General features: G+C 40.2%; 1 protein-coding gene across 1 annotated transcript in view; it reads right to left on the bottom strand.

Moving 5' to 3' along the window:
• Positions 1 to 19,948, bottom strand: part of LOC136853121 (transmembrane protein 107-like) — a 218,256-nt gene that overhangs the window by 12,416 nt on the left and 185,892 nt on the right. The window contains exon 4 of the mRNA XM_067128420.1: positions 17,413 to 17,513. Within this exon, the coding sequence (XP_066984521.1) occupies positions 17,413 to 17,513 (101 nt within the window). The remainder of the gene's footprint in view (positions 1 to 17,412; positions 17,514 to 19,948) is intronic.

Below are 19,948 nucleotides of genomic sequence, written 5' to 3'. Positions count from 1 at the left end.
CGGAAAAGGTTTGTCTCACTTATTCCCGCATCTACTTATCGCTCCGGGACGATGTTCACAGGTTCGGGAACGAGACTGAAGGCCGCAACGTCTTTAGTAAACCCTCCGAAAATAGCTAACTTATTTTAAGAAGACCGGGTCATCTCTCGGACCCCGGCAGTCAAAGGGGCAGCAACTTCTTCAGCAACTGATGTTGAGATCTGGGCGCCGGGGAAAGGAACATTACAAACGTCCACCGAAAGGACATAGGAATTTCCCGCCTCTATGATCGCCCGAAGCTGCTGACCCCGGACTAGAGGGTGTGAAGCGAAGAGTTACGAGACTTGCGGCCGGCCTCCAGGAGGGGGGAAAGGACCCCAAACACTGGAGGAGCAACTATTAATAAGTCACATGAGACGGAGTTTGGCGGAGGAAAACCGATAGGTGTATACGAAACCTACCAATTCATCAAGAATCTTGCCCGGAGAGAGCTCAAACACCGAAGGAGCAACTATTAATAAGCCATACGAGGTGCCTAGAAATAAGTGCTGAATGGACCTTTTCACCGGGTCACACGGGACCCCGATCCAGAAAGTCTGTCTGTTAAAAAGGAATGTATAAACCTGATCATTCTTCCACATATGCCCATCTTGTGCATGCAATTGTTTCATGATGCCAATTCTCCAAGTAGTGTCATATGCTTTCTCTAAGTCAAAAAATATGCCAATGGTCTGACATTGTTTGACGAATCCTTGCTGGATTTGGTTGGTCAGCCTCAGCAGGGGATCAAGGGTGGAGCGGTTTTTTCTGAAACCAAATTGAAATGCGATCGTAATCCTTTGGTTTCCAGGTGCCAGACTAGTTTAGTATTTATCATTTTCTCCATCAGCTTACATACACAGCTGGTAAGAGCTGGTGGCTTGGGAAGCATCTTTATTAGGCTTTTTAATAGGAACAATTATGGATATTTTCCAGTCCTTGGGTAAAATTCCAATTTCCCATATTTTGTTTATAATCTTCAGTAAATATTTTTTGGCATCATCTGGGACGTGTTTCAGCATTTCATATATGATTTGTATCCTCACCTGGAGCTGTGGATTCACTTGGAGAGCGCCTCACGAAGTTCTCTTAGGGAAAATTGTAGATGTATGGTTCAGATTTTCCCGAATCAAACTTCAGACACATTTCAAAATTCCAAATTCTTTGAAATCCTGGAGAATAATTGTTAGGGCTGGAAACTTTAGAAAAGTGTTTTCCTAGCTCACTGGCAACTTCAGTGGGCTCTGTGATTAGAGTGTCATTTATTTTTAATGAGGATAATGGTGATGCAACAAATTTTCCACTCAGTTTCCTTATTTTGCGCCACACCACTCTTAGTGGGGTCTTGGAGTTTATTCCATTAATATAGTAAAGCCAACATTCTCTTTTGGCTTTCTTATAAAAGAGCCGCTGCTTGGCTAAAGCATGTTTGTAGATTAATTTAGACTGAGGGGAGCCAATAGTTTTGTAACGTCTGCAGCACTTCCTGGTCACTTTTCTCAGAATACCATGTCTTATTCCACCAGGGAACTGCAGGTCTACGAGGTTTGCCTTTTGTTTTTGGAATCGAGCCTTCAGCACTCTTCAAAGTAGATTCAATAAAGTAATCATAGGCATCTAGATGAGAATGAAAGGACTAAAACTCCCTATCTAGACTGACACCCTTACTGAATTTATCCCAGTCTGCATCCTCTACCCTCCACTTAGGTAAAACTTCAGATGGAGCATTCAGAGCATATTTCAAATGGATCAGTTTCTGATCACTTCCATTTAAATCTTCATTAACAGACCAATTAAAATCAAGGTGGATACTAGTTGAAGAAATACTAAGGTCCAGTACAGAGAAATGATTATCGTGAATGTTGTGGAAAGTCATTGACCCATTATTACATAGGGTTACATCATTCCTGTCAATAAGGTCTTCGATTAATTTCCCTTTACTATCTAAAAACCGACTTCCCCAAAGGGGGTTGTGGGCATTAAAATCACCTGCTAGGAGAAGTAAAGGAGCTGGAAGTTGGTCACTTAAGGAGTGAATATCTCCAATGTTAAAAGAAAGGTCTGGTGGAAGGTATAAGGAGCAGATTGTTATCCTCTTTTCCAAAATGACTGAAATAGCGACAGCTTGTAGAGTTGTATTTAATTGTACTGTGGAGTACTGTAGAGATTTATTAATAATAATTGCAGCACCTTCATGGGCATGATCACCAACTGGGGGATATGATTTAAATACTGAATAATTTAGTCCAGGATTATAAGGAGAGTTGCCTAGCATTGTTTCCTGTAGGCATATAATCCCTGGATTGAATTCATGCATTAAAACTTTAAGGTCTTCTGTACAGGCTCTGAGACCTTTACAGTTCCACTGAAAGATACTGAGCATGAATGCTAAGGTGGTAAAATGTGCTACTTCCCACTCCTTGGAGGGGAAGTACTGTTCCTAGGGTGGAGTGGGAAATTCTCCTTTATAAGAGATTGTTCTCTTAATCCCTTTTCATCTGAATTGGAGTTCAGGGTCTTTGGTTGATCTTCACATTTTTTTATTATGAACCTGATGTTCAGAATTACTACTGTGAGTCTGTGCACCACTAATCCTATTTGTCTTAGGGCGGCAAGACTGAATGTTTTTGTTCTGAATCTACTTTTGTAACCACCTTTCTAGGAGGAGCGATCTCTTCCAAAACACTGAACCCATTTGAAGTTTTTATTATAAAGTTATCATTATTTGGGGAAGTATTTCTTGTGCGCTTCTTGATAGTTGCAATTGTAGCTTTATTATTATTTTTGTTTGTGGCTGTGACGATTGATGGCTCTGGACTAGCTCTATCTAATTGGGATTGTTCCTTTAGCTTATTTTTGTTTGAAGTATTTTCAGAAAATCTTCCTGAATTATTAGTTGATTTTGGCACCCTTATTTTTGGAGATGAATCAGCAGTTGTCGTAGAGGTGGCATTTATATCGACTTTGGAAGATAAATTTTCTGCGCTTTTGGAAGTACAATTTTTGGTATTGGACTCCAAAGCACTTGCCGATGAAAGTTTCTGACCAGTTTGGAGATTTTCATTATTATTTATAGTTTGAGAAATAGCAGGTTTGTGATATCTACCACCAGACGCAGTTATTGGTGGCCTTACATTGCTGGAAGTTTTCATAAGTTTTATTACAGAAGCATATGTAGAGTTGGCACTTTTGTTTGCCCCCATTACTGTGCGCTTTACTTTGCTAATGCTGATATGTTTGTTATCAGCCACTGCCAACACTTTTTGTTCAAATTCATATCTGGAACAAGCCCTAGAATTTGGAGTGTGATCACCCTTACATAGAAAACAGTATCGGGCTGCTTTGCAACCATCAAAATTATCGTGCTCTGCAGAGCACACAGGACATCTTTTATTGTTATCGCAAGAGTTTTGAATGTGGCCATATTCAAAGCATTTGCGACGCTGTTTAGGATTTCTTTTATATTTTTTAACCTGTATCCTCTCATGGCCAACAATGATGGTATCAGGTAGGTAACTGGAGGAGAAGGTTAAAAGGGTAGCTGCATCCCCACCCAGTTTTTTTACATGAGATACACAAGGACATCGATGGAGAATCTCCTCCTCTTTAAAAACATGCAAGTCTTTTGAGTAAACTACCCCTTTCAGTGTGTTAAAGAATCTGTGAGATGAAATACATTCAATATTTCCACTTTCAGGAGGTTTAAAGTTAGATAGCAGAACTGCTTGAGTCTCATTACCAGCTTTTATTAGAAGGTTCTTTCCATACCGTACCATTTTAAATTTCCAATGGGAATGGAACCAACCTTGTTCTCAATACATTCAGCAGCTTTTATTAAATTTTTCCCTCCCTCCTTGTAGATAGCAACATGCCATAAAGGGGGAGGAAGAGCTCTGGTACATGGGACTGGTCCATGTTCTTCAGTCTTTGGAATACAATCAAATGGCTCATCATTTAAGTTTTTCACTGAAAACACTATTCGTGCTGAGAACTGAGTCATTTAGAATGTGGCCATGGAGTCTTTGTTGTGCCTCACTAGCTTCCAAGGGAGAGGAAAATTTAACAAAAGCAAAAAATGACTGCTTATCTTTTTCTAGAATTAATTTAATTCTTTCTACTTGCCAAATTGTTTTACTACACTGTATAAACATTCATAATCTAATGACAAGCCTACATTACTGCAATAAAGGACCCTATTATTTGAATCAAATCCACCAGATTTACTAACACCCTGGTGTCTCAGTGTTTGGTTCTGTCCAACAGCCAAGCTCACATCCATGTTCATGCCAGAAGTCGTTGCCAGTGCCGTTACGTCGTCGGATCCAGGGGAGGGAGAACTAATAGCCAAATCCATACATTTAAACCAGTCCACATGCAGAAGTCCAAAAAGCGCAAACCCAACACCCAAGAGCCCCCGCACAGACCCTGACAGCATATCAAAAGGGCAAACTAGGCAGCTCTACTGCCCAGCTTCCCCACCCCAACACACTCCCAAAGCCTGCAAAGAGACCCCAAGATGCCAAGCATACACACATCAGACCACCACACACAAACTGGTTCATCCACCCACCCAAAACTGCATGGTTATATCAAATATCGTGGATCAGTCAGGTATTCGCATTCTCAACCAATGGCACAAGTGAGAGTTGACTCCCAATAGTCCACCGCATACCCTACCCTTTCAAGATAGCACCAATACGCTTGCAGTGGCCCAGGTATAAGCCAATCTGCCTGCTGGGAGTTCTGCCCCCTCTAATGGGGACTGACTCCCCACTCCAACCGTACTGGTGGGCTTCCAGACAAAAGCCAGGAGTCCCACCTCCCCGGATTCTAATGGGCTGATCCCCGGAGATGGTTCCGCCCTCAAGATAGCAATGGGAAAAATCCCATCACCATCTCTTAGGTCCAAACCATATCGGGTGGCAACTCAAACACCACAACTCCCACAATTAGCTTCGAATGCAAACCCCTTCCAAAAAACGATCCCTTCTCAGACTCACCTAAGCAGTGAAATTTTGCGAATGTGGAAATGTCCACGCCATTTAAACCAAAAACTACGTAGGATGATTCGTCAGGACCTGGGCCCAAAGGCCAGTGTCCCTTAGCCCCTCACCTCGTCAAGGCGTCCTACTCGAGGGGTTATTTTGCTGTGAACAGCACATCGTCCTGCATGCAGTATTCTAAGGATCCCCCCTTTCAGCACTCCTCAGTAGCTTTTGATGTTACTGTCATGAATAGCAAAATGGTTCAGTCCTAATCCTAAGATTCTCTAGGATTCTTCTGATATATCACTGTCTTCAAAATACAGTACTTGGTCCATAATTTTTTCATGTCATAATTCAGTTGTAAATTTTCTTGTTTTTTTTCTTCTTGATCCCTACAGCTATCCCTAAGTTAAGGGGTCGGTGGCCTTGATGCATCTTTAACTATTTCTGTGAACAGCATCTTCCTCTGCTAAACTTTTCTTCTCCAATACTCTCTCACTTTATGATGCTGTGGTATTGTGAAAAAAATTGTTTTGTATGAATTAATTTGATTTTTAAATTAGTTTTGTTTGTGTTTGTGAGTGACTGTTTAGTTAACCTTTGTTTTTTCTTTTTTTACTTACAGTTTGCTGCGTGTCAGGGTAGAGTGACTCGCTCCCCTTCATCCAATTTGCCAGAGGATGGATCAGAAGTTAGGATACTTTCATGCAGAAGCTATTAGGGAACAGATATCTACTGAAGGGAACTGTGGTGGAAATAAAAGTCTGGATTGGCAACTGACAAATCAGTCGAACAGTTGGTGAGACCAAATCCTTTTTCATGTTCCATTTAAAGTTGTGCAGAAAAGTTACTTAAGACAGGGTCTGTCCCAAACGAGATGGGAATCAGAGAAGAGTGAAGTGCTTTTGTGTAGAAAAGCCTACACTGAGAGATTCTAAAGTGATTTCTGCCCTCAGCTTGGATGTTATAACTAAAATAACTCTGTAGTAATCCCCAACTTGTGTGATGACTGATTATTCTGAGAGGAAGTGAAGAGAAAGATAAGGAATTATTTTTGGGGACATAAGCCAGAGTTGGAGATTGGCTGATAATTTGACTAGTAATATCCATATTAGATGAAGGTTGCTTAATAGGCTAAGTCCTGCATGTTGCTAGGGGTGTTTGATAAATTGCTGTTTTTGTCTAGTAGTATTAAAATTAAGGAATTGGGTGGTCAGGGTATTAATAAGTTAGGCTAAGTTAGTATAGGTTGAGTTAGGTACAGTTAAGTTTGAAGGTCATAGACCACTGTAATATTAAGATAATAAATTGGGTTATGCAAAATCAAGGTTTTATTTAAGAACCTTCAAATTTGTTCCAACATCCTGATGTAGCTGTAACTATTAAAAGCCCATACAATGCCACCTAATCTTTTGTCTCCCTCTTGACCTTCTACCTCTAACAGGTTCCATTCAACCCCTCTTCAACCTTCCTCATAGCTCCTTACCACATGGGCAGACTTTCAATCTACTCTTTATTTTCTACCATTTTATGTAGCAAGATCACAAAATCTGCCTCAGCATATTCATTTCTGTTTGCACCTCCTTCCTTCTTCATGCCCATGTTTCTGAAGCATACATCATCACTTGTCTGATTATGGTTTTAACTTATTTGGCATTCTTTCATCACACACTACCCCTGCTTACTTCCCTCCACTCCCCCCAACCTCATTTTATCCTGCTTTCAACCTCAGGTTCACTCCCTCCAGGTTTAACACAGACCCTAAGTACTGTACTTGAAATTATGCCCATGTTTCTGAAGCATACATCATCACTTGTCTGATTATGGTTTTAGCTTATTTGGCATTCTTTCATCACACACTACCCCTGCTTACTTCCCTCCACTCCCCCCAACCTCATTTTATCCTGCTTTCAACCTCAGCTTCACAACTCCCTCCAGGTTTAACACAGACCCTAAGTACTGTACTTGAAATTTTCTTCCTGTTTTAAATTTAGGCCTTTCCCATCTTGCATAAAAAAAAACCTATCCTCTTCCTGCTGGCTGAACACCATAAGTTCACTTTTAACCACATTTACCTTCATACCATCCCATTCAAGAGATTCTTGCCTTTGCAACTCTTCAGTCTCTGTTCTTTAATAGTAATAAATTTTTTTGGATCATTTTTCCCATTCTCTGCTGTTTCTTTGGGATTTACTTCATCTACAGGCTTCAGTCTGATAGTGTACTATCAATTGCCCAACTGAGTCTTTCCTGCACCCTCTGACTTAGTAATGGATATCTCATACACTGTCTTTATATAAATACAGAGTTAAACAATTTTTCTTTTTTACAAGGTGCTTCTACTGTTGCTTCATTAGGAAGACTACCGCTGTAACAGATTTTCCTAATGCATGTTCCAGCAGTCCTACTCCTGTGGTTTCCAGACTGTAGTGTCATTTTTCCTTGAAATTTAACTGATTTCATTCTATTTTCACATTCTTCTGGTGTCATCTCATCCTTTATGATATATTCATATCCTGCATTCAAATAAGTTTCACCAATGACCAATTTGTCAACTACTTTTAACAAATCACAACTAATTTCTAATGTTCCGGAGTAGCATTAATGGAATGGTATATGATACAGAATGAAGAAGTTCTTTTCACATAGCACACATATGCATGCAAGAAATCTGTGTACACCTAATGCAATTAAAAGGTATGACTATCACAAATTTTTTATCTATTTGTATTTTTCCTAACATACAAACCTGAGGCCTTTACATTGGCAGGAGAATTTCCCAATGTAAATGCCTCAGGTTTGTATGTTAGGAAAAATACAAATTGATAAAAAATTTGTGGTTTGTTCCCATACAAATACAAACCTTTAGCCTTTACACTGGGAAATTCTCTTGCACAGCTGGAATACTGGTTATGAAAAAATTCGACATAATATGATCAATGTATGACAGAGGAATACACAGCGCCACCCAATGGGACCAGAGAATGGGAGGAGTTTCCCCTTGCTTGCCCCACAGAATCTCCTGGGCTAGAAGATCACTGGTAAGTGATCTTCCAGCCCAGGAAAACTGAATGAGGGGTGGCTGAGGTGGGCCATTAATGTAAAGGTCTCAAGTTTGTAAGCTAGGAAAAATACAAATTGATTAAAAATTTGTGATTTGTTCCCATACGAATACAAACCTTCAGCCTTTACACTGGGAGACTTACTTATTGGTGGGAGGAAAAGTAAGCAATGACTGATTGTAGGTCCAGCTCACCTGAGCTCACTTCCTGACCATTGTTGGAGTATAGGAAGGAGCTGAAAGCCTCTGACTACAAGGAGAAAATGTTTTGCTAGTAGCCAGATATCTGCGCTTTTGCCATGATGGGAACCAGATTCTACAACGTGCCAAGAAGAAAGGGAGGATTTGTATTTGTTGTAAAAACAAACAACTGCTTAACTACCGTGATCTTTGAGAATACTCTGTTTACAGAGGGAAGGAAGGCACCATTTCTATTCCTGAATTTTATTCACTTTATGAAAAGTAAAGAAAAAGAAAGATGTCCTCCTCACCCGCATCTCAATAGATCCATTACCAAAAATTGTTCTCTTTGCTGCTCGCTGGGAGCGAAGGAGGGAAAGGAGAAAGGAATAAGACCATTCACTGCAACCACAATCTCTTTCACACTAACATCTAGACTAGATATAATTTGTCCACAAATAGCACTGGCAAGTTAGACAAGTTGGCAGCCACCACCGGACCCCTGGAAAAAGTGTCCAAGGACCTATGAGCAACATCCTCCAGGTAGAAAGAGTTGAAGGTGGTCTGATGATTCCACGTACCAGCCCTCAAAACTTTATGAACAGATAGATTTTTCCTAAAAGCAATGGAGGGGTCGAGACATTAAAAGAAGAAGTATATGCACTTCTGATAATCTCCCATAGCCAGAAGGAGATTCTTAGACACTTCTTTCCTGTTCCGGCCAGTACTAACAAAAAGCCTTCAACACCCATGCCTGAGGTATCGAGTTCTTTTTAGATAGTAGTGTAGTGCCCGAACTGGACATAAGAGCACTTCACTAGGACCATTGCCAACACAATCTGCAAGGGACGGAATTGAAAAGGACTCGAATTTGTCATCGGGAACTGATGGATTTTGAGTCTTAGCCATGGTTTCCAGGACAAATTTGAAGGACACTAGACTCCAGCCCCTTGAGTGTTTCACCTAAAAAGAAAGGCCATGAAGTTCCCCCACTCTTTTGGTTGATGTTCAGGCAAGCAAAAATAACGTCTTGAGGGTTAAAGCCCTATCTGAAAACCCCTAGGTGGACAGGATTGCTCAAAACATCGTATGAGCATAGAGATCTCCCATGAGGAAGAAAGATCCACTCCTTTCAGATGAAGAACTAGTCCTAAAGCAGCCCTATAGCCCTGAACGGCTGACAAAGAAAGGAGCTTTTCCTACGTAGGAAAATGAGGAAGTCCGCTACTTGCTGAACAGAAGTTCCGACCAGAGAGAAACCCCGTTGACGACGCCAATCACAGTACAGTAGACTGCCCACTTCCCCTGGTACACAGCTGTTGACAATTTCCTGAGATATCCAGACATCCCTGATGCTGCCCTGCAAGAAAAGCCTCTCGCTTGCAGGAGATACTGGATAGTCTCCAACTGTGAAGAGATAGGGACTTGACTGACTGATGAGATCTTTCGACGTGGGGTTGGCAAAGGAGATTGTGCCAAGGAGGAATCTCTCTCGGAGCTTCTGTCAGCAGAGCTAGAAGGCCGGGGTACCACTCAGCGTGTGGCCACAGGGGAGCTACCAAAGTCATCCTGAGGTTCCTGGAGGTCATCACCCTGTTGATTACCTGACAAATCAGGCAAAAGGGTGGAAAGGCGTAAATGTCCAGGTTGCCCCATGGATGTTGAAGGGCATCTTCTGCCGCTACCTAAGGGTCCAGAACTACCGAGAAAAATACTTCCAGTTTCCTGTTGAAACAGGTGGTGAACAGATCCACGATCTGCTTTCCCCAAAGGAGAAACAGACTTTCCACCACTTCTTGGTACAAGGACCACTCTGTTTCCAAGACTTGACTCTGACGACAATTTGTCTGCCACTACGTTTCTTTTGCCTGGAATGTACCTGGCTGACAGAGCCACCAAGTGGTTCATTGCCCACTGATGTCAAATCGTGAAGTTGGTGAGAGACTAGCTCTCACTGTTTGTTTATGTAAGCCACTACTGTGGTGTTGTCAGACATCATGACCACAGAATGACCTGCTCTCTAATCTTGAAGGGCTAAAAAGGCTGCTTTCAGCTCCAGGACATTGATGTGAAGATGTTTTTCTTCTGGGCTCCAAAATCCTGAAGTCAAAAGATCTTCCACATGAGCTGCCCACTCTTCAGTCGAAACGTCCGAGAAGACAAGGATCTCTGGAAGAAGAGCATGAAGGGGCATCCTTATGGTCAGGTTCCCATCATCCAGCCACCATGCCGAGTCCTGTCTTACCTCCTGCAATAGGGGGATGCGGAAGAATGGAGAATCCTTCACCAGGAACCAAAACTCTTTCAACCTCCACTGTATAGAGCGGAGGTGAAGTCTGCCATGAAGGATGAGCTTCTCTAAAGATGACAGGTGACCTCGAACAACTTGCCACTGGCATGCAGGCTGTTTCTGTTTCAATAAGAATGACCTCACGACTGTCTTGAACTTTTCTATTCTCGGATCTGAAGGAAAGACTTTCGAAACGACTGTGTCTATCAACATACAGGTAGTGTTTGAGTTACGATAATTCGCATTATGATAATTTAATTTTGCCATGGGGGTTAGCAATTAATACCGATACGACAATATCTAGAAAATATCTTTAAATTTCCCACAGGCGCAGGCAGCAGCGTACAATCAGCCAGCGAGAGAGACCAAATTACAATAGACCAACTTCTTTTCCTCCATCTCTTTATCACATTTTCTAGTTAAAAAAGTAAAAGAGAATGATAAAAGTACTGTTAGTAACATTATACTCTTGCATAAATGCGTACAGCCATAAGCAACCAAACAAGAAACTGCTGTTTTGCTAATAACGGAATTTGATAACAACAGCTGTTTTGCTTGTATTTCAACCATTGTACCGTAGTAAACAATTATTGTAGTTATGTTACAAATCACGTTAAGTAGAACAAGACTGATGTATTTTTACATTATACCCTTATTTACTATGAAGAAAAGATCGGCAAGGAAATATACTGCTAAATTTTAAATGCAAGTTGTAGCTGATGCTGAGAAAACAATGTTGAAGCTGCTAATGACTTTAAATTATTGTTCATCGGCAATATGGATGAAACTCAACCGTAAATAAAATTGGAGAGAAAAGTATTTTAATCAAAACTACTCGGCATGAAAAAACTCATATTACTACTGTTTCCATGCCAATAAAAGATAAATATGTAGAGCTTGTATTATGATGAAATAAATCAAGTGAAAACAGCGAACAGAATCTTGGTTCTTTTACACAAAACAAACATGCCCTCAATGGTGAACGTCATCTAATAATGGAAAAATTGCTAAATTAATTTCTCAACTAGATGTATTTAAGTTATATTTCAAATTAAAATCACTTTGTATAACGAAAAATAACCTTGTCCCATATAAATAAAGTACTTAGAGATTCACTTACACTAACTAGAAGCAAGAAAAGCACTCTGAACTGATTTAAATACGACGAAATAAACTTACTGCATAATCGATTTCCAAACCAAAACATTGATCGCTACGATCGCATTTTATAATACAAAAGCAATATGAAAATACGTACAATATTACTGGATACAGTGAAGTAAAGAATAACTTTTTAAAAGATCCATGGAAAAGATTCATTATGTTGATGTTTGTGTAATATAATATTAATATGTGAATATAGAGTACAGTATAATGTAGGCTAGGCTACCGTTTATGCATATGATATACCATATATTGTAGGCTAAGCTAATTCTTGTTTGTTATTCAATTTCTCTTTGTACTGAATTATCATAAGTCACTCTTCATGAATCTCCAGAATTAGCTGATATTAATAATTATAGAGTATACTTTATAGTGTAGGCTAGGCTACCATATATGTATAGATGGTACTGAATACCCTAGTGTAGGCCAGGCTATATTCGAGATATGTTTTTTCCAACAAACGATAGGTATTTGGAACCTAACCCCACCGTAAGTAGGATAATACCTGTGCCCAGGTAAAGAGTCCTTTGGCTAGGGACAAGATTTGATTTCTCCAAATTTATCACAACCCCAGGCTGAGACAAAACTGAAGACAGTCTGTCTTGGATTAATTTCACTCGAGAACTTGCTAGGACCAGCCAGTCATCTAGGTATCTGAGAATGCTAATCCCTTGAGAATGAGCCCAAGTCGAAAGCAGAGTGAACACCCTTGTGAACACCTGAGGGGTAGTTGAACTGATAAGCCATCTCTTCCAGAATTAATTGAAGGAACTTGCAAGATGACTGATGAATTGGGATCTGGAAGTAGACATCCTTCAGGTCTAATGTCAACATAAAATCATTCTGTCTGATAACAGCTAGAACCATATGGGGAGTTTCCATCTTGAAACGAGTCTTCCTGATGAAAAGATTCAGAGTTGATAGATCTATAACTGGTCTCCAGGTGCCTGATGCTTTCTCTACCAGGAAAGCTCAACTGTAGAAACCAATGGAAGGATCCTTCACTACTTCCACAGCTCCCTTCTCCATCGTCTCCCTCACCTCGTTCTGGAGAGCCAGATCCTTTGGCGAGCCTGGAAGGTACAACCTCTGATAGAGAGGACAATCTGTGAAAGGAGGACAGAACTCAAAGGAGAGTAGATATCCCACCCAAAGAACATCTACTACCCAATCTTCTGCTCCTAGCTGCTGCCAAATCAGCCAATGACTCGCCAGGCAACCCCCCCACCAAAGGCAGCAGATGGGGAGGGGCGCCCTCTCTAGCATTTCCACCCTCTGCTTTCCCTTCCACCTCCAGGAGGGCATGGCTGAAAGGGGCATTGCTGAGAGGATGTCTTAGTAGTTTTAGGAGATGAATTGTCATTCTCTACTAGGACCAGTCTTAGTCTGCGACTTTCTTTGAGAAACCTACTGTCTTGCTCTAGCTACCTTGGGACGAGCAGACCCTGATGATTTAGAGATTGCTTGCAGAACCAGACGGTTGTTGCTGTCAGCTCTTCTTCAATCAATTGCAGCTTAAACCTAGTCCTTCGGAAAATTAGAAGATATTTCCAATAAAGTCCCATTCCTTAATGCTACCATGGAATCAGAGCTGATGTATCTAGACAACCTAAAAAGAGCAGTGTCCCTTCTCTTCAGTAACCAGTTGGCCCACATATTCGTCATTAAGTGGGTCAGAAAAGGTTTGGTCTTGCCCCAGACTGTAGGAGACGAAAGAAGGATGAACACTCCTTAGAATCCTTCGAGAAGGCCGTCACAGAAATTTTGCCAACTACCTTCCACCACAAGTTTAGTGAAGACATTGCTTATAAGGCTATGGATGCTGACGCCTCCATAGACGCTGCTTCTTGGAAGGTAAAAGAAGTGCTGTCCCCCTTAAATAGATCCAAGGAAAGGCTCAGTCCCAACCTAACGAAGTCCAAACCCAAGTGTCTTGGTTGCAGGGTGACTCTTGGGGTGGCATAAAAATGCCTGTGTCTACGAAGAGGAGGTGGAAGCAACTTGAGGGATTGCCCAGAACATAGTGAATTGTCCTTTTCACAGACAAGAGCATCTACCAGCTCTAAGGCAAAATCAGTGGGATCAGCCAAGGGTAATGCTACTGAGGTCTTTGCTTCTTTCTTGAGGCCTAGGAACCTCTCAAGGCCTGAAGACTGGTCTGAAGGAGCAGTCACAGTTTCTTCCAAGTCACTGTGTTTTCTAATCATTTAAACAACTTCAATGTATGTCTTGGCCAGCTCATTAGCAAGATCAAGTGTTAGAGGATCCTCCAATTCTAAATCTCTACAACTCCTGTCAGCTCTACCCAGGGAATCTCCAACTTCTACTTCATCTCACTGAAAAACTGGAGCATACGCACGTTCAGGACCTAAAACCTTAGAGGTTGGTGCATAAAGATGAGAATCTGAAATATAAAACTCATTCTCAGGGTGAAAAGAGGAGCTTTCTTTATGTCCTACGAATCCCCAAGAAGTACAGTAGAGGGCAATGGAAATGGAGGCCTAGATGCAGAAGCAGGTCAATGAACCTTGCATGGATGATCAGGAGAGTAACGTTGAGGAAAACGTTCCCTACTAAAAGAGCAATGAGGAGAATGGCCTCTGCTGTATAAGCGCTGCTGAGGCTGATGTCACAGCTAAGCAGGGCTTCTATATTGTGGGGATTTGTTGTGGCCATGTGACCGCAGTCAAGACCATTGTCGCGGCCATATATGAGACGAATTCTGCGGAAAGGAGTCACATCCTCAAGGGCCAGCGTGGCAAGTTTACTGTTGCAGGTGAAGCACAACATGGATGAACAGCTGTACATGCAAGAATGTCATGATCAAGAAAACAAGGTTGAGAAGGAGGCCATGGCCATACAAGGCTTGATTTCTTGATGGGAGCCTTGCTGTCTTTCCTTCTTACAGTCAGCGGTCTAGCAGTCACTTCTGTACAGCTGGGAGAAGGAATAACAATCACCTCAGGCAGGGCCTGAGCTGCTGCTACCTCAGGAAAAGCCTACTCTGCTCTTCTACGAAAATCCGTAACTTCATGGCGATCAGGAGATGCAGCCATGATCGAGTGGTCGTGTGGATTCCTCATAGGAATGGCTGTGGAGTGTGTGCCTTAACCACCTTGGAAGGAATACGGCAGTGCTGAGATAAGCTAACACTCCCCCACCGAAACGGGAGAAGGAGAGTGGGACTCCAAACATAGGCAGCAAATCCTCTTATGAGGAGAAAGCGCAAAGTTCCTCTTCTTCCAGCGTCTTCTTAGGACCACACAAATCGAGGAAGATAACGACTTTTGAGAATCTGAACATGGAGATCTAAGGCATTTCTTTCTAGGTAATGTAGAAACAGAGCAGTCGATCCCTTTGAGGACTGCAACCCTCTCCAGGAAGACCTGAAGTGTAGAAGCAGTAAACAATGAAGGACCAGTCGCATGAAGCTGGGACGGAGTGGCCATACACAAAACATCATGTGATGATGGAAACACGGACGTAGGCATACAGCCAGATGCAACAGCCAATACCACAGGCAGTCGTCACGGAGATAGCTGCAGAAGTCATACGTGAAGATGTCACCAACACAGCAGACGAAACATTCTTGGTAGCAGAAGAGGTGAGATGGGATGCCATCACATGAGAAAGTAGTCCACCCAACACGGTTCTCTGGGAAGGCCAAGGTCAACCAATACTGATGGAGAGTAGAGCCATCTATGTCTGAATCTGGAATTAAATCACAAACCAAATCTTGTACCTCATCCAAGGAAGGAGGAGTGTTCTTACCCCGCCCCCAGGAGCAGGAAGAGAATCAACAATTAGATCTCCCAAACCCTCTTCAGAAGCACCTATTGAGGAAACAACAGACAAATGTGAAGGGGTAAATTCTTCCAAGGAAGAAGCGACAAGAAGACGATTCGGGAAAGGAGAAAAGGAACAAGAAGGAATGGCATCGTCAGCTGCCATCAAAGAGTTGAAATCCTCCCATGGCTGAGCAGTGCCCTTCCTCTTGTACTTCTTCCTTGACTCAAAACGTCTCCATTTCTCAGGAGACCAATCACAATATTCCGAACAGGGGCTACTTACATTGCAAACGTGAAGTTCTACACCTGCTACAAGTTACATGAGAATCAGTTTCAAAAGAAGCTAGGTAGCAGAAGCAAGAGTTGTTGGCAATACCAGGGCACTTCCTTTGCTTCTTAGCACCAGGCTTAGGTAAATCATGGGTTTGCATGATGATAATGAAGCAAACATATGCACAAAAAGGCACAATATACTCCACACAAAATACAGAACTAAGAACCAATTGCAAACAAAATGGCAAGAGAAAAAACCAGCTTTCATGGGAGATGAGCAGCACACATCTGCTCGAGAAGGCAGTTAAGAGAAGACTCTTATGTTATGAGATTCTGTGGGGCAAGCGACAGGAGACTCCTCCCACTCACTGGTCCCATTGGGTGATGCTATGTATTACTCCACCATACCTTGATCGTATTATGTCAAATTTTTTCATAACCGGCATTCCAGCTGCACAGGAAAATTTCCCAATGTAAAGGCTGAAGGTTTGTGTTCGTATGGTAACAAATCACAAATTTTTTATCAATTTGTATTTTTCCTAACATACAATCCTGAGGCCTTTACACTGGGAAATTCTCCTGCCAATGTAAAGGCTAAAGGTTTGTATTCATGTGGGAACAAACAGAGATTAATGAGATCCTGTTTTTCCTCTGAAACCCCCACCCAAATTTTACTTGAAATGCCTTCTTATAAGAAAAAATTGTAAATCATACAATTCCTATACAGAAAATAAAACATAGTACTAAAGTTATAGACGCAAGACTTATATTGTTGAAATCTTATCTTATATGTTTGTTAATTTTTAATATTTGTAAACTATTGTTTAGAAATGACATTTAAGTCACTTTACTTCTATCACTCCTAAATATGTCTTTTACAGATTCTGACTGGAGGCAACATCACTCTTGTAGAGGTTGATGGTTGATGTTCACAAAGGGAAGCAGCTGCTGTCCACTTTTGTTTACTTGTGTTTCCTGTTGGGAAGCTGAGTTGTGTTAGAGGAGACTGCTGAATTGTGATTGCAGTTGTCTCCGTGATTATAAGAAAAAGGATATTGTAGACTGTTGTCATCAGAACTGCTTTCTATTTTTGTGAAGTGTGCGTACTCTGACAACAATCCACTATTTTGAAACAACATGGTTAATTATTTGGAATTAAGGCTGTCATGCATTAAAGGTACATTTTCTCTGGAACTGTTTTTTTTGCAGTGCTCTGCATATAGTATTATGAATTCTTTGTTTTTTATTTTTTGAGGCTATGTTTCATTAACAGACCGCCTTCCTTCTATTTTATGCATTGAACCTGTTTCTGAAGGAGACTGTCTGCATTCTTCACTTTGCTTTTCTAAATATACACTGCAGAAACTTTTTTTAAGACCTTAAAAGGAATAATTGTAAAAATCTTAGTATACAAATATTAGTATGTAAGGATTAGTTTAAGTACTAATACAGGATTAACTGTATGCTTGTGTGAAATCTTGTGAATGTGTGTATACATTTGTAATATATATAAGTTTTAAGTTTTTTATACCTCATAACTCCACATACTGTGCCCCATAACATAGCACATAAAAATTTCAATAAAAATAATCAAAAGTGCACTTACGAAAAATTAAAAAATCATAATTACTATCTAGACAAATAAAAGGATACATATGAGTGACGCCAAGCCTGTAAACATGGACACTCCAGTTATAAAGCCTAGAAATTCAATTGCAATCAATGCAATGCCAGCTATAACACCACCCAGTAACCTGCAAAATAAATCCATATTAACAATGCTCATTCAAGAGATTTTTCAGCGAACAACAAATTATGACAAAGCTCTAGGCTTAGGAAAGAGTATGTTACACTATGTAATATTAAGAAGTTACAAAATACTCTGCTAGTGTGCACAGAGGTAAAGCAATATTTCGTACACAAATTTGTGTATGTGAACAGTTTTGAAGTTTACATGATGCAGTACAACATAAATATAAAGTATATGAGAGAGAGAGAGAGAGAGAGAGAGAGAGAGAGAGAGAGAGAGAGAGAGAGAGTAAAACAGCTTAGCACACAGCTGTCTACTTGTACTTAAGACATTCTTAATGGCACATCAAAATGAAAATACTGTATCACCTACAGTAACTATTCAAGACGCACACACAACGCAAACAAAACGCTACAAAAAACCAACATGCAAACATGTCTGAATTCACTGCAAGAACTTAAGGCACCAAATGACCTAATGCTGGAACTATATAACCAAACATCATGTACCATGACAATATGTTTAATATTTTCAAGCTTTTAATTTATTTCATTTTACATACACATTATATTACTGTACATTTGTATTACTTGTACCTGTATATCATAACATTTTTTTGTTGTGGTTTGTCATTTTCTGATTGATTTTTGTATTTTTATTGCTGGTGACTGAATGCTAGAGCTACTGTATGTACACTACATACAACTGTACTGCATAGCCAAAGGTTATATAAGACAATATTATTCACATTTTTAAGTTTTTAAATAATTTTTTCAATATATTTCTTGGCTGTATACTATTTCATATATTCTAACATTTATTTTTATTTACAGTAATATGGAACTTTTTTATTGAATAGTATTTTTGTGGCCTTTTAACATGTAAAGATGCACAATCCCATGTAAATTATTATTTCCCACTACAATTTTTAACGAAAACAGTCTTAAAGTCAAAAAAGTAAAACTCAAACTGACATAACTGGAGGTAGTACAGTCCTGTACTGTATTATGGCTAGATACCATACAGTGTAATAAGGTGCTTTTTTTAAAATGATAAAACGCATTTAAAGTTTGCCAACTAAAAACGCTAGCCAAACTTTCTATGAATCATAACGCCTATTACATATGCAAAAATCATTATAGTATGTTTTGTCATTTAGCGTACAACCACAAAAAGTGAGGTAATGTAAGATTGTAAAAATCAGTTAATGAACACAATGAAAATGTTTTCATACGGCAATTAAAGCATGTTTTTGTGAAAACAACCTAAAATATCTATCCTAATAATGCTCTAAAATTATTATTATAACATATCTGAGTAAAATTTCCATGAAAATATTATAAAACAAAAACAATTATCTCTCAGACTACATTACAGAGTATTAATAACATGATGTAGCAGTGAGAACTCATGCTAAGGGCGAAATTTCCCAGTTTTGCATGGATTTTCGAACCTTTTGCCAGTAACATAAGGGGACAAAAGTGTGTGTACAGGATAGTGCTGTACTTTAGCTGCTACTAAAAAAACCAGTTCGGCAGCGGTGGCGCTGCCACCTTCCTCCTTCATATCTCTCCATAGTTTTCAACCAACATGCTCCCAGTGTGGAATTATGCACCTCTACTACTTTTGCACCCTTCCTCCTTCATGTAAAGCATATTTGGGGTAAATCTGTACAGTAATGTATTTGCAGCAGTCTTTTCACCATTATATTTCACAGGTTTGACTCTAAATGTTGATAAAATATCCATGACTCAATCTCTATCACAAATTTCAGTGGAAATACTGACACCACATGATGTTTAGCTGGCCCAACAAAACCATTTAGCATGAAGAAGGCACACCTGATTCTGTCTTTTAGTTCTTCCGTGGCAGAGAACTCTCTAACCTCCCACCAAGAGCCTAGAGGAAGCAATCTATCCAGCAATCTTCAGACAACCTTCAATAATAACAAACATGTACTCCTAAACTTTATTCATTAGACCTCATTCCAGTGGAATCCAGTGATTTTTCAACTTCCATGAAGTGCAACTTACTTAGTTCCTTTTTACCTGGGTGGAGCTTACTACCATTCCCCTCATAAATGTGAGGTTCTATCAGCTGGGAATAGTACCTCAAAAGGTACCCCTCTTCCCAAATAAAACCTTACCATGAATATGTCCCTACTACTGTACTCTTGACTTATTAGCAATTAATACTCACCTTACACACAGGGCTCTGTTTTCTACCCATTTTTTTAACCTTATACACATTTTTTAAAGCTTTTTAAAGCTAATGGGCATTAAAGACACCTAATCTAATGCCTTTGATAGGTCCATGGATATCTTTCTAATTCCTAATAAAAGTTTAGAATTACCAAATATCAACCTCCCAGGTTACAGGAACACACCTTTCCTATGGGCAGTGTTCAATTTAAAAGAGTAACGAATACTGGTAAAAATG

The sequence above is a fragment of the Macrobrachium rosenbergii genome, chromosome 26 (assembly GCF_040412425.1).
Source record: "Macrobrachium rosenbergii isolate ZJJX-2024 chromosome 26, ASM4041242v1, whole genome shotgun sequence".
NCBI lineage: Eukaryota > Metazoa > Arthropoda > Malacostraca > Decapoda > Palaemonidae > Macrobrachium > Macrobrachium rosenbergii.
Note: the sequence above shows the minus strand (reverse complement) of the source record. Positions and strands in the feature narration are given on the sequence as shown.